The following is a 15,144-nucleotide window of genomic DNA, read 5'->3' on the forward strand; positions in this document are numbered from 1 at the left end:
ATTTCCTAGGAATAGTTGGTTTCTTGCTACATATATTCAGGTTTTCTTTTTTTAAATTAATTAATTTATTTATTTATTTATTTTATTATGTTATGTTAGTCACCATATAGTACACCATTAGTTTTTAAGGTAATGTTCCATGATTCATTGTTTTTGTGTAACACCCAGTGCTCCAGGCAATACGTGTCCTCCTTAATACCCATCACTGGACCAACCCATCCCCCACCCCCCATTCAGGATTTTTTAAATAAATTTTCAGTTGTACCTATGTTTTATTACTTATATTCTAAAAAAATTTTTTAGTTATTTCCTTTTATATATATAAATGTATACATGTATAAATATATATGTGTATATGTGTATATATACAAGAGGAAACTATGCAGTATAATGTCAGTGTAGCTTTTCCTAATCTACTGAGGAAAATTTCTCTTTTTACTCTTTGTTAACTAGCTGTGATCTGCTACTGGAAGGGGCCATTTAGCAGATCTTAATACCCTAGCCATCAAGCCAATTTATGTGTTCTAGTGAGTAACATCTTCAATGTAAAATGAACATCAAGTTCAGGAACCCAAATAAATGAATATAGATTTTGGTGGATTTTGCTTTCTCTTTGTTTTCTTTTTCTTTTTTCCTCTATAACTCATAAGTTAAAAAAAACTTAAGGTTATTCAAATGCAGACGGATTCCGGTTTCTTCATTCTTTCATTTTTCTGGTTGAATATTCGATTTTAAATTTTCTCCAGTTTCCAAAAGCCATTGTTCACCAATATAAGTAGCTTTATATTGGTTTATAAACCAATTCTCTAACTTAAATTGGAATTAAAATAAACTGGACTTTAGATTTAGGGAGAAAATTGCCAGATTAACTTTCTATAACTATTTTCAGCATTTGATAGAAATTTTTAACTTTTGTTAGTCTTTGCAATAAGGACATACTATAGTCTAGCCCAGCCTTATTCTATTATTTGGTTCTTTCCCTATGTTTCTATTCTTATCTATGCTAATTATGTGTGTCCCATGTTTAGACTTATTTATGTATGTTTAGATTTTTAAATGTGAAATATCTGAAGAAATATACTACTATCTTCTTTTAGGTATATCTTATAAGATCAATGTAGTTATTCACAGTCATGAACAGAAATATTTCCCCAAGTCTCTTGGCAGCTTATTTTAAATACTTTAGAAACAGAAGATTATCTGATAAAATGAATTCATTCTTTTTTTAACGAAAAAATTTTAATGACAGCATTATTGAGATACAATTCATATACTGTACAGTTCACAATTTTAAATTGTACTATTTGTTCTTTTCTGTATATTTACAGTATTGTACATCAATCACCACTTTCTACTTTCAGAACATTTGCACCACCCCAGAAAGAAACCCTACACCCTTCAGCAGTCACTCTCCATTCCCCTGTACTCCAAGTCCCTGGNTCTCAATTAAAATAATAAAAATTAAAAATACCTATTGAAGGAAGGCATTTGGTTTTTATTTCTTTTTCAGTTCCAACTAAAATTCTAATGTGAACTTTTTTTAAGAAGCTTAATAAATACTATTTGATCACAGTATCTTTATGTTAGATCTTAATATCATTTTCATTTCAAAAAAGAAACTTTATGTTATATAATAGATCTTAATATCATTTTCATTTCAAAAAAGAAAAGCAAAGCCATGAAACTACTTATTTCCAGCTGCAAGCATTAGCTGAATTTCTTCATCCTAAATAAGACCTACAGACTAATTTTCATACAAATCAGTTGCTACTGCTACATTATCTTAACGTATATGTACCCTTCCCATTATTCCCTTCTGCCTCCAATGTTAAGAGTGTACAATTTATGAAAGATAGCTGAATTATTTTTTTCTAATACTTCAAACATGCCATATTATTTTACACAGACTGTTCAGGAGATAGCAGGTTTTATAAAATGGGAAGCTCACATTTTGCTAAATTACCTAGATCCAATTATATTTTATACTTTATATTATTAAATATTTCTGTAACATTAAACATATTCTGATCTTAAAAGGACATAACAACAAAAAAGAATTTTTAATGTTGTGATTTACCACATACTGGGATAAATATTGGGAGCAGCTTGAATTTAGCTCATGGTTATATAACAGAATCTAGTAATCATATTATCATGTTGTATTTATAAATTGAAGCTTATCCATTTTACTTATATTATTCAATGTGAATAAAACATATAAATTATAAAAAATAATTTAGATGACTAAATAAACATTGGTAATTTGATAAGAATTTTATCCTGTTACAATTTATTTCCTAGGAATAGTTGGTTTCTTGCTACATATATTCAGGTTTTCTTTTTTTAAATTAATTAATTAATTTATTTATTTATTTTATTATGTTATGTTAGTCACCATATAGTACACCATTAGTTTTTAAGGTAATGTTCCATGATTCATTGTTTTTGTGTAACACCCAGTGCTCCAGGCAATACGTGTCCTCCTTAATACCCATCACTGGACCAACCCATCCCCCACCCCCCATTCAGGATTTTTTAAATAAATTTTCAGTTGTACCTATGTTTTATTACTTATATTCTAAAAAAATTTTTTAGTTATTTCCTTTTATATATATAAATGTATACATGTATAATATATGTGTATATGTGTATATATACAAGAGGAAACTATGCAGTATAATGTCAGTGTAGCTTTTCCTAATCTACTGAAGAAAATTTCTCTTTTTACTCTTTGTTAACTAGCTGTGATCTGCTACTGGAAGGGGCCATTTAGCAGATCTTAATACCCTAGCCATCAAGCCAATTTATGTGTTCTAGTGAGTAACATCTTCAATGTAAAATGAACATCAAGTTCAGGAACCCAAATAAATGAATATAGATTTTGGTGGATTTTGCTTTCTCTTTGTTTTCTTTTTCTTTTTTCCTCTATAACTCATAAGTTAAAAAAAACTTAAGGTTATTCAAATGCAGACGGATTCCGGTTTCTTCATTCTTTCATTTTTCTGGTTGAATATTCGATTTTAAATTTTCTCCAGTTTCCAAAAGCCATTGTTCACCAATATAAGTAGCTTTATATTGGTTTATAAACCAATTCTCTAACTTAAATTGGAATTAAAATAAACTGGACTTTAGATTTAGGGAGAAAATTGCCAGATTAACTTTCTATAACTATTTTCAGCATTTGATAGAAATTTTTAACTTTTGTTAGTCTTTGCAATAAGGACATACTATAGTCTAGCCCAGCCTTATTCTATTATTTGGTTCTTTCCCTATGTTTCTATTCTTATCTATGCTAATTATGTGTGTCCCATGTTTAGACTTATTTATGTATGTTTAGATTTTTAAATGTGAAATATCTGAAGAAATATACTACTATCTTCTTTTAGGTATATCTTATAAGATCAATGTAGTTATTCACAGTCATGAACAGAAATATTTCCCCAAGTCTCTTGGCAGCTTATTTTAAATACTTTAGAAACAGAAGATTATCTGATAAAATGAATTCATTCTTTTTTTAACGAAAAAATTTTAATGACAGCATTATTGAGATACAATTCATATACTGTACAGTTCACAATTTTAAATTGTACTATTTGTTCTTTTCTGTATATTTACAGTATTGTACATCAATCACCACTTTCTACTTTCAGAACATTTGCACCACCCCAGAAAGAAACCCTACACCCTTCAGCAGTCACTCTCCATTCCCCTGTACTCCAAGTCCCTGGCAGCCACTAATCTTTTTGTCACTATGAATTTGCCAATTCTGGCCATTTTATATACATAGAATCATACAGTATGTGGGTTTTTGTGTCTGTCTTTCACTTAGAATAATGTTTTCAAGGTTCATCCATCTTGTAGCATGTCAGAATTTCATTCCTTTTTATGGCCAAATAACATTCCATTGTATGGATTATATTATATTTTGTGTGTCTATTCATCAGTTCATAAGAGTCCATTCTTTTTGAATCAATTATTAATCTTCAGTGACAAGAAACCTGAAATTATAGTTTGGTACTCAGCAGTCTTTGATGTATGTTTTAGACATTAAAAATTTGTGTGTTTTTTTTTAAAGATTTTATTTATTTATTTGACAGAGAGAGAGACAGCCAGCGAGAGAGGGAGCACAAGCAGGGGGAGTGGGAGAGGAAGAAGCAGGCTTCCAGCAGAGGAGCCTGATGTGGGGCTCGATCCCATAACGCCAGGATCGCACCCTGAGCCAAAGGCAGTCGCTTAACAACTGAGCCACCCAGGCACCCCCAAAATTTGTGTTTTAAAAAGAGCTTTTGTGTGTCTGTTTGATAGTTGTAAGGGATTTAAGCTTGCCTTTCAAAATTTTAAAAACTTCTTAATTCCAAAATGCATCCGGCTCCCAAAAATTTTGGGAGTTGAGGGATTGTCTGTAATATCTGGAAATTAAGAGGGAAGGAAAATTTGGCCATCTGTAGAAAATATTCAATTTATCCTTTTTTCTAGGTAAGCATTCACTAGACCTTCTTTCTTTATATATGTCTAAATAAAGGACGTTGTTATTGGCAATAATTTTAAATCTTTGTCTTACTTTCCTCATCTAATTGATCAGTATGCCCAGTGGATTCTACCTTATTAGTACCTCTTACTTCATTCTCTCTTTTCTGTTCTTACCTCTAGGTACTGAGTTCATTTTTTTCCTCCCAGCGGGCACACTTATTAGCATTAAACACAAGACCCTTCTCTTCTCTGACCCCAGGAAGCCACACCCACAAAGTCACAGGGTCCCTCTGCCCCATTTCTGAAACAAGCTCTCAGGCTTTGGCAGTAGTCTGAGTTGCCCCCAGAGCTGTGAGCTGCTGAATCTTCTGGCTCATTATCTTCATGACAACCTGTTTCATGCCATGCTTCTGCTGCAGAGCTGGCTGGATTTTCTCCATTTGCCTGTTGAGGAAGTCTATCTTCTTGAAAAAGTCCTTGGCATCTTCAGCTGTCTTTTCTACATAGTAGCCTGTTGCCACATCGATGAGTACATGTGCTACATCATGTAGTTTCCCAGAGACATACGTAGAACTCGTCAATGGGATGAATAATTCTTTCCCTTTATTCTTATTCAGCATGTTCAGACATTCCTTGGCTTCCACATACTTGGTCTGTACCACCCTGGGCTGGGTGATGGATGTGGACGAGAACTTCACTTCCTGGTCCAGCTGGTTCTTGAGTATTTCTAGCTGCAGCACGTTCAGCTCAGTGATGTTCACTGAGCCACGTTGAGAAGCGAGTTCATTTTTGTTCTAAATTAGAGTATAGCAGCTTCTTTACATCTATCAGCAGCTTACCTTACATGAATTAGAGAATTTTAATCAAACTATATCTTAACTTTCTGTACACTTGTCTGTTTTCCAGTCATTGGCCTGTAAATTCCTTGAAACCAAAAACTGTCATTTATTTCTTGACTTTTCTACAGTAGCTGGCAAAGAGTTTATGCTGATCTGTTTGCTGAAGGAATAATGAATGAATGAGTAGAGTGAATAAACATTATCACTTAAGCTATATTGTTAAAAATTATTATCATAAAATTTATTGTAGGGGTGCTAGGGTGGCTCAGTCGGTTAAGCATCTGACTTTTTAAAATTTTTTATTTATTTATTTTTTAAAGATTTTATTTATTTATGTGACAGACAGCCAGCGAGAGAGGGAACACAGCAGGGGAGTGGGAGAGGAAAGCAGGCTCCCAGCGGAGGAGCCTGATATGGGACTCGATCCCGGAACTCCGGGATCATGCCCTGAGCCGAAGGCAGACGCTTAACGACTGCGCTACCCAGGCGCCCCCTGACTCTTCTTTTTTTAAAAAAAAATTTTTTTTATTTGAGAGAGAGAAAGAGAGCATGGGGGGGGAGAGTGAGTGAGAGCAGGAGAAACTCCCTGCCAGGCTCGATCCAGGACCCCAAGATCATGACCTGAGCCGAAGGCAGATGATTGACTGAGCCACCCGGGCACCCCAAGCATCCAACTCTTGATTTCGGGTAGGTGTAGAGCCTGCTTAAGATTCTCTCTCTTCCCTTCTCCCTCTGCCCCTCCCCTCCTCTTACAAAGAAATAGATAAATAAATATTTACTTTAAATGTAAACTAATATTTAATTTTTGGAAGATTTTATTTGTTTGTTTGACAGAGAGAGAGAGAGCACAAGCAGGGGGACCAGCAGAGGGAGAGGGAGAAGCAGGCTCCCCGCTGAGCGGGAAGCCTGATGCGGGGCTCCATCTAGGACCCTGGGATCCTGACCTGAGCCAAAGGCAGATGCTTAACCAACTGAGCCACCCAGGTGCCCCTATAAACTAATATTAATATACATAATTAAGACATTCAAGTGGTTTCACTGCTAGTAAGTGACCTGCTATTTAATTTATCTTCAATATGTGGAGAGAAAATGATTTGACAATAGTAAATTTAAAATTATGACAATATTTTAAATAACACTTGACTTTGTGGTCAAGTGAGTATTTAAATGTATACTGAAAAGTAACTCTAAGTTACAGCATCAAAAGTAGGTGCCAAACTGCTTTTATGATCTCATCTTTTGGAGTTCTTCATCTTCTATGCTTTTGAAATCAGCTGGTTTTAATTCCTAAATAAGAAAATTCTGCTCAAGAAAATTAGGGATAGGACCATATTCCTTTTAATTATGCCTTTTTAAAAGTATTTGACACTTTTAGGAGTTTCTTTTGATTAGATAAGAGCAATTTACAGATTTGATGGTTGTCCTAACGCACAGTTGCAGGCTTCATAGGAATTTTATGCTTCTCATTAATTATATGCCAACAAAAGTTTTTTGTGCTTGCTATCTTTAACCAGCAATCTATGTGGCAATAAGTTTCAATAGGTAGGACTGCGAGCTAAACAATTTAAACTTCTATAATAATCACAGACACCACGATGTCAAGGAGGTCATCCACGTGAATAGCTGAGTGGCTTAGAAAGAAGCATGCTCCTAAGGTCCCTATGATAGTCATTCACTCATATGCCTTGGATGCTCTTAACGGGAAGAAGTATTTAACTATACAGTTATTAATATTTTTAATTACAAGTTTAAATAGATGTCATTATTGCTGTTAACATTATGAACTCCTTGGAAAACTGTGATCTTCTAGATTGGGGTCAACAAGCTTTTTCTGTAAAAGGTCAGTAGTAAATATTTTAGGCTTCACAGACCAGCACGTCTCTGGCACTACTCAACTGTGCTACTAAGGTGTGAAAGTAGCCATAAGCAATACAGAAACAGATGAGTATGGCTGTGTTCCAGCTGTAGTTATGGGCACTGAAATTTAAATTTTATCTAATGTTCAGATGTCATAGAATATTTTTTTCTTTTGATACTTTGAAACATTTAAAAATGTAAATACCCTTCTTGGCTCACAGTTCATACAAAAACAGGTGTCAGACCAGATTTGTTTTACAGGCTGAAGTTTGCCAGCTCCTGCTCTAAATGGTTAAATCCACCAGTTAAGAAAATCTGCTTTAAGTAATGAACTCGTAAGCATCCCCACTACCAAGTCTATCACACCATTCCAAAGTTCTTACTAATTTGAGCATATGCCTAATGATGAAAGATGTTCCATTTGTCACCAGCAGCTTCTGTGTGACCCCAATAATGTTGCTTCTCAAGTCCCGCTCCGTGAGTTTCTCATTGAAGTAAATAAAAAAACTTCATCCCTGCCGGCCGTGAGACTAATCGTCTTTTGTAAAGATGATGTAATGTGATGTAATGGAAATAAAACTAGGTTTGGAAACTAGACAGTAGCCCTTGTTCTACCACTACTCAAAGTGGTCAAGTTTCTCAAACTTCTGAGGCTCCATTTTCTCACTTGCTCATCCCAAGGAAGTATTAAGAGGTCATATTGTAATATACGAAATCACTGATCTATGAAAATCACTGGTAAAGTATAAAGTGTAACATAAATATGCCGCTGTGCTGGTGGTTACACTTTTTATTTACTCTTACTTATGATTTCTGGTAGAGCTCCTTGTGCTGATATATCCCTCTTAAAGATTAGGAATAGAATAAGGATTGCACATACATTTTCTTCAGGCATTTTGCCTCCATACTCTTATACCTTTAAGCCACTTTTATCTTTTTACTGTATGGATCTATCAGGTTCGTTACTAATAATACTAAGAAATTTTCAAATTATATTCCACATATTCTTTCTTATCACTACTCTGTGAAAGCCCAGACTATTTTGTTCTTGCTGTATCCCCAGGACCCAAAACAATGTCTGGAATATATTTGGGGTCTCATATATAGTTTCTGAGTTGAATTAGTGATGAAAATAATTCCATATGTTTACTTGCTTTTTGTTATCAAAAGGAATATAGAAAGCTCATCATAAACAAAATGGGTTTTAAATGCGTAAAATAAAACACATATGTTTGCAAAGAAAAATTGACTTTATTCAACTTTACTAAAATGTAATTCTATTCACAGACAGTCCATGGATGCTGGCTCTTAAAATACAGAAGGATTTCTAACTAGTTATCAAGAAACACACAATCCATAACTATAAATTCCAAAATTACTTTGATAGAATGTAAAACAAATGCAAACTTTATCAGGTCTCTTCTTTAAGAAAACTTTGCACTTAAAATTATAATAAAAACAATGGATTTTTTAAAAAATCTGTTTTGTTAAATTTCTTTTGATTACAACAAGAAAAATAGATTTTAGTAAGCTTACTCGAAAGGCACGTTTGTCTGGGAAGACACCATCAGAGAATTGACAGGTGGGAAGGAACGTAACAGGGGTAGCTCTGGAGATTTCAGCTTTCTCCAGAATAGGGCCATGGATGGTGGCTCCCAGTGATGGGTCCACATTTCAAAATACCAGAAGAGAAACCTAACTGATCCAGCTTAAATCACAGATGCATGCCTGAATTAGCCAAGGTCAGAAGATGGCATCATGTAGTAGAGATATCAGCACTGAGAGCTACTATATGGCAGCAGGATGAGCTGGAAAGCCACCTCAAGGCATGTATAGTCTTATTAATCTGCTTCTAGGAAATAATACATTTATTTTATACTTACTAATTTTTCCAGAAGAAACATTTCACTGCAAGATAATTTTGCCTATTGATAGTCTACCTAAAATTATGAATTTTAATCTATGCCAAACCACCTGCTACTATATTAATAAATAGCTTAATATCATATAACACAGCCAGTAAAATGTAGTGGCACTATAGCATAGGTGTTAAGAGAGTGGCCCTTGAGCCAGAGTTGGATGGCTTCATATCCCATATCACTTAACTAACTGAAAGATTGGATAAGTTACTTAGTCTCTGCCTCTCATTTTTATTTTCGGTGAAAAAGAAGTTTATTAGTGAGCTTCTGCTGTAGTACAAACCATAAAATCTGACTGGCATACCACAGTAAGCTTTTAGTTCTTGCTCAGGAATCTGTGGGTAAGTTGAAGTAGGTATGATCCAGTCTGGCCTCAAGTGGACGTGGTTCCAAGTGGAGGATGGGTCTAAGTCTGAGCCAAATATCTCTCATCTTCCTTGGCATTAACTAAAGCATTTTTTTTCCTCAGGGTAAAAAGCAAGAGGGGAGCTTGGGTGGCTCAGTCAGTTAAGCGTCAGACTCATGATCTCAGCTTAGGTCTTGATGTCAGGGTTTTGAGTTCAAGCCCAACATTAGGCTCTGCACAGGGCATGGAGCCTACTTAAAAAAAAACAAAAAACAACAAAAAAAACAAGATAACAAGGGAAAAAGTACAACTGCACAAGCATATTTCAAGGCTCTGTGTGCGTGATGTCTTCTGTTACTCCATTGGTCAAAGCAAGTCCAGACCCAAAGTCACAGAGCAGAGGTGTATACATATACTTTCCATGGAGGTGTGCTAGGGAAAGGGGACATGATCCAATCTACCACAGTGGGAAAAATTACTACTTATCTAATAGAATTGTTGTAAGTTCAATATATGTAAAGAGCTTAGAATAGTGCCTGGCACAGAGTAAATGCTTGATAAATATTTGTTATTATTGGGCATACTCTTATGCAGAGACTCACACAGAAGTTTAGTGCTGTTTGTATGTGACATAAAATATATATTTGGCACATGTGTCATTTCCTTGGCATTGAGTACACATGCTAAATTTAATTTAAAACTAGTCTCTATCTTTGTCATTGTGATTAAATTAACAAGATTATGTGTCTTTCAGACTGGTCAGCCAACTTCTGGGATAGTCAGAGTGATTACTACCTCAATTATTTAACTGTTAGTGGAATCATAGAACTGCTAAAGACCATTGAGTTCGATCCTCTTGTCTCACAGAAAATACATTGTGCCAAGAATGGTGAGATAGCCAAATGAAAGAGAGAGAGCTAGATGGATAAGGATGGGTGGATGAATGATAGATAAGGAATTAAATAGAAAATGGGAATTCAAAGAAGGGCAAACCTAGATCTGTGGAATTTCTTACCACTGTATCACACAGCCTAGGTGCAGTTTCCAGTAGTTTTATCAAAACGCCATTTATCATATTGTTTTCTTTTAGTGAACCTTAAAAGAAGAAAGAATTTTAAGAAGCTTTTAAAATGCTTTCTTTCTATTCCTTCAATTGAGAAGAACTATATTATAGGGTGAGGCTTACTTATAATGTAAAAAACAAAAACAACTAGTCCTTTTAGAAGCTTTCATTTATCAACTTAACTAATATTGATTGAATACTTATCTGTTAGGCACTGGGCATACAGCAGAAAAAAAATCCTTGGTCTGGTGAGCATACCAAGTGGTCATTCCTTTGTCTGTGATGGAACACAAACACACAGGAGAGACAGGCAATAAACAAATTAATATGTAGAATATTCCACCAACAATAGGTAGGTTATTCCATAATCTCTTAAGTGCAATTCCAAAATCAAAAAGTTCTGAAATTGAAGCTGTTTGTAATTCTTATTGTGGTAAAATCTGACCTAATCTTATCTCATTTAGTAGTAAATGTGATATGAGGCTATTTATTGCCTTTTAAGAAAACCCCACTTTGAATATATGTTTTTCTGTAGATGTATTAACCTACTAGACCTCTACCTCAGATATGGAGGGAAGAGGAGAGTTACAGAATTACGGTACATGTACCATATTACCTTTAAAAACTCAAATAATGCTTAATTCCAAAACACATCTGGTCCCTATAAGGATTACGCTGGACTATATAACATTTAGAAATTATACATACCATGAATGAAAATGAAGCAGGATGTAAAGAACAGGGGGCCATTGAGAAGGAGGGTTGAGTGTGGAGGTTGCTTGGCTAGATAGTAAGAGAAGGCCTCTCTGGGAAGTGACTTATGAGCAGATTCTCGAAACAGGCAATGGAGCTCTCAGGGGGGAAAAAAGAGTGTTTCAGTTATTGGGAACAAACATGTGGCTATCTGGGGAAAAGTGTTCCAGTCAGAGGGGAAGACCAAGGTCAAAGACATAAACCAAAAGTGTGCTTAGCATATTTGAGGAAGAACAAGAAGCTCACTAAGGCTGTAGAATACCAAACAAAGGGAGAGTGGTGAGATAGATAGGCTGACAGGTGAACAGGAGCCCAATCATGTAACGTAGGATAAGACTTTATCCTAACTGTTACAGGAAATCTTTGGAGAGTTTTGCGCAAGGCAGTCTAAAATCCAGTTTTCTTTTTAAAAATGTCACTCTGTTACTCTGAATAATAAAATTACCTTTCTCTTGCTATGCAGATGATAGATTATTATAGTACTAAGGATTTGGAGAAATGAATGATCATGGCTCTGGGTGAAATTCAAAAATTTAAAGGTGAAATTTTATTTTATTAATAAAAGAATATCTTAGTCATACTTTAATAAAATATTTATTTGAGCAAGTCCTGTGCTATGAATTAATCTAAATATTATTAAACTATTATGGTTTTTGTTTGTTGTTTCTAGAATTTCGCTAAGCATTAAGGCTAAGAAGTTAGCTTGGTCATGATAAAGCTTTTCCCAGTCTCCCTTCCTCTTCCAATGGTTCTTCTCTTGGGGAGCCTGGTGGCTCAGTTGGTTAAACGTCCAACCCTCGGTTTCGGCTCAGGTCATGATCTCATGGGTTGTGGGATTGAGCCCCGCATTGGGCTCCTAGCTTGGCAGGGAGTCTGCTTGAAAGATTCTCTCCCACTGCCCCTCCCCCACTCATTCTCTCTTTCTCTCTCTCTCTCTTTCTCTCTGAAAATAAATCTTTAAAAAAAAAAAAGATTCTTCTCTTGTACCTGCTGAGAACTGTTTTCTCATGCTGGCTCTGCCACTAATTGTAACTTTGGTAGAGTTGTTTAACCTCTCTGGATTTCGGTTTCCTATAGTACAAAGTGTGGGGATTGAATAGTCTGATTGACATAGCTCTTTCTTACTTGCATTCATGAATTTAGCAAATCTTGTGTGTAAGGCTAAAATTCTATATGATTCTTAATGAGAACTTGTAAAACTCTCAAAATGTCCTTAAATGTGAATCTAAAGAAATACAGAATAACTGACTATATGTTGAGAATTGGTACGTTCACTCTTCTTTCCTTTTTAACAGGACCAAGGAAATAAATACCAGAAGCCAAGAGCACAGAATATTTTCTTTCATCAATCCATAGAACCCTGATACTTCTCTAATTCCATCACACACAAAGGAATGACCACCTTGGCAGATGGCCACAGAGGATGTCAACAATTTTTTGGAGGCAAGCAATGAAATATTTATATTATAAGTTTTCTGTTGTTGAGTATGTAGAAACAGGTAATATTATCTTACATTTAGATGAAGAAAAATAGTGTTCTTTGATATAGAAATTATATATATTAAGCATAGCTAATATAGCTATTTCTCTATAGCTAAGCTATTTCTCTCTTCCTTTTCTTTTTTCCTGAGCATTATTGCATGTCAAAGACTACATTAAGCTCTTTTTTGCATATTGTATTTCATAGTATAAAGCTGCATTAAATCCCTAAATACAAAATAAAAATTTAAATAACAGATTAAGTACCCATGTTTGAAAACAGTGCTGTTTGTATCCATCTTGGACACATAATCATCTAATGACAAATACTAAATAGTTTGGGAGGTTAGAATTATTTCCTATTTATTTTGGAATTATCCACACCATTTATGAAATTTTTTTGTTTAATTCCAGCATTTTTTCTCACTTATTTTTAACAACTATTCTGAAGTGCTCCAAAATCTTGGGAAGTAATCCCTTTACATTCCTCACAGCTTTATATTTTGTAAGAATCCTGCATCAAAAGAACTCATGGAACTTTTAGTTCCTTTCTCAGCAGCTCTTATTGCTCTTGGAAGAACAGTCAGCCAAGGATTGTGGACCACAGTGCCGTATTCAAAATTGAAATTAATTACATTACCAGTTAAAGGGAAAGTTTGCTTGGAAAGAAATTGACTGTATTTTAAAGAAAAAATTATAAATATAAGAAATCTGCCTTCTCCACCTTCGTGAAATATAAAGACTTAAGTAGATGAATATAAAATGAAATAAAAATAAATTCATAAAAATTTAAGTAGAATGCACTACAATTGAATTTTTCAAAGGATTTTATACAAACAAAGAAACTGTAGATATGCTCAGAATTTTTTATTTAGTATTAATTCAACTCATAGGCCTAAGGTCATCTAGCAAACAAGTCTGCTTTTTAAGTTGTACATAGAGGAACACTTTCTAAGTAAAGGAGGACATAAATGTTTAAAAAGCCCAGTGTAGGTCTTCTGAGTTTTCTTTCAGTTACTAGAGTCAAAATTAATTCTTGCTTTTCTGTTGGGGAAAATTTCATCTAATTACATTCAAATTATTCTGCAACTTTTTGGACAGCAAATGCTGATCACCAAAGAAAGAGAAAGCAGCTGTGTTGCCCTCGCCTCACAATTATAAGAATAGCATTATTATGCAGTCACTGGGCTTTATAGAACCAAGAGTGGTTATCCACCGGGTGCCTCCTGGCAGAGACACACCTAACCCTTTCTGAAATGCTGGTAATATATGCTTTTTGTTCCTAAGGATCTTTAAATAAATAGTTTCCATTGCTTCCTTCAGCAAACCAATCTAGTAAAACAGCTCTCAGGAATAGGAAGTTCTTTCTACTAACCCTTTGCACTGTTTTAGTAATCGTTTCTAAAACAGGTTTTCTTATACTTGAATCACAATTTAAATCTTTTCTTAGTTTGATATAATCAACGTAACTATTTTAAGAAAATTCTTAATGGGGCACCTGGGTGGCTCAGTCACTCGGGTGTCCAACTCTTGATTTTTGCTTAGGCTATGATCTTGGGGTTGTGGAATTGAGACCCATGGTGGGCTCTGCGCTCAATGGGGAGTCTGCTGGAGTTTATCCCTCTGCCCCTCCTCCCACTTATGTGCTCTCTCTTTCTAAACTAAATAAATAAATCTTAAAAAAAAAAGAAAATACTTAAAATTGACCATTTGTAAATTAGTAGAAATAGTTTATAAACACTCTTTCTCCAAAAGCAACCTATTTTGTCAAATTTTTTTCTCTAATATTTCCTTTTTTAACTCATTCACATATCATATCCTATTTTGATTTTAAGTTATTCTTTAACCACAGCAGCATATTTTATGTCAGATAGCTCTAACTTATTTCTTCCACATTATATTAAGAACCAGCCCTTTGTTGTCTTTGAATTGCATTCTATTTATGACCATGTCACTAATAAGCTGCAGATATCTATAATTCTCATGAAAAGTGCTATTTCATTTACTTCCCATATTTTAAGGCTTATTTGAATATTATAGTTGTAAAAACGTTTAATACTTAGAAAGGCAGTTAGAACATACCAGGTATGACTTATAAGTCTGCTATATAAGAACACAAATTCAAAGAACATACTTAAGACTGACTAACCACAACTCTGCCACACCTACCAGCTGTGTGACCTTTGACAAATTACTGATTCTCTTTGACCCCCAATTTGTACATCTTTAAAATTTGGATGCTAATAATAATATAATTTCAAGGATTAAATGGGATAGATGATATAAGTAAATATCTTAGGTATTTAGCACTTGCCTAGATCATAATTCAATAAATAGGTGATATAGTTACTCTATTTTTTGCAAAAGGATTAAAAACAGGTTTCCTCATGGCAAGCTCAACTCTTACAAAAGAAATAA

The 15,144-nt window shown here is 34.4% G+C and overlaps 2 protein-coding genes across 7 annotated transcripts in view; one reads left to right on the plus strand and one right to left on the minus strand.

The window, feature by feature from the left end:
* MBD5 (methyl-CpG binding domain protein 5) overlaps positions 1 to 15,144 on the plus strand; it is a 448,730-nt gene that overhangs the window by 185,685 nt on the left and 247,901 nt on the right. The window lies entirely within an intron of this gene.
* LOC100471777 (prefoldin subunit 5-like) overlaps positions 4,785 to 15,144 on the minus strand; it is a 61,743-nt gene continuing 51,383 nt past the window's right edge. The window contains exon 2 of the mRNA XM_034642082.1: positions 4,785 to 5,264. Within this exon, the coding sequence (XP_034497973.1) occupies positions 4,785 to 5,264 (480 nt within the window). The remainder of the gene's footprint in view (positions 5,265 to 15,144) is intronic.

This window comes from Ailuropoda melanoleuca, chromosome 2, assembly GCF_002007445.2.
Source record: "Ailuropoda melanoleuca isolate Jingjing chromosome 2, ASM200744v2, whole genome shotgun sequence".
Taxonomy (NCBI): Eukaryota; Metazoa; Chordata; class Mammalia; order Carnivora; family Ursidae; genus Ailuropoda; species Ailuropoda melanoleuca.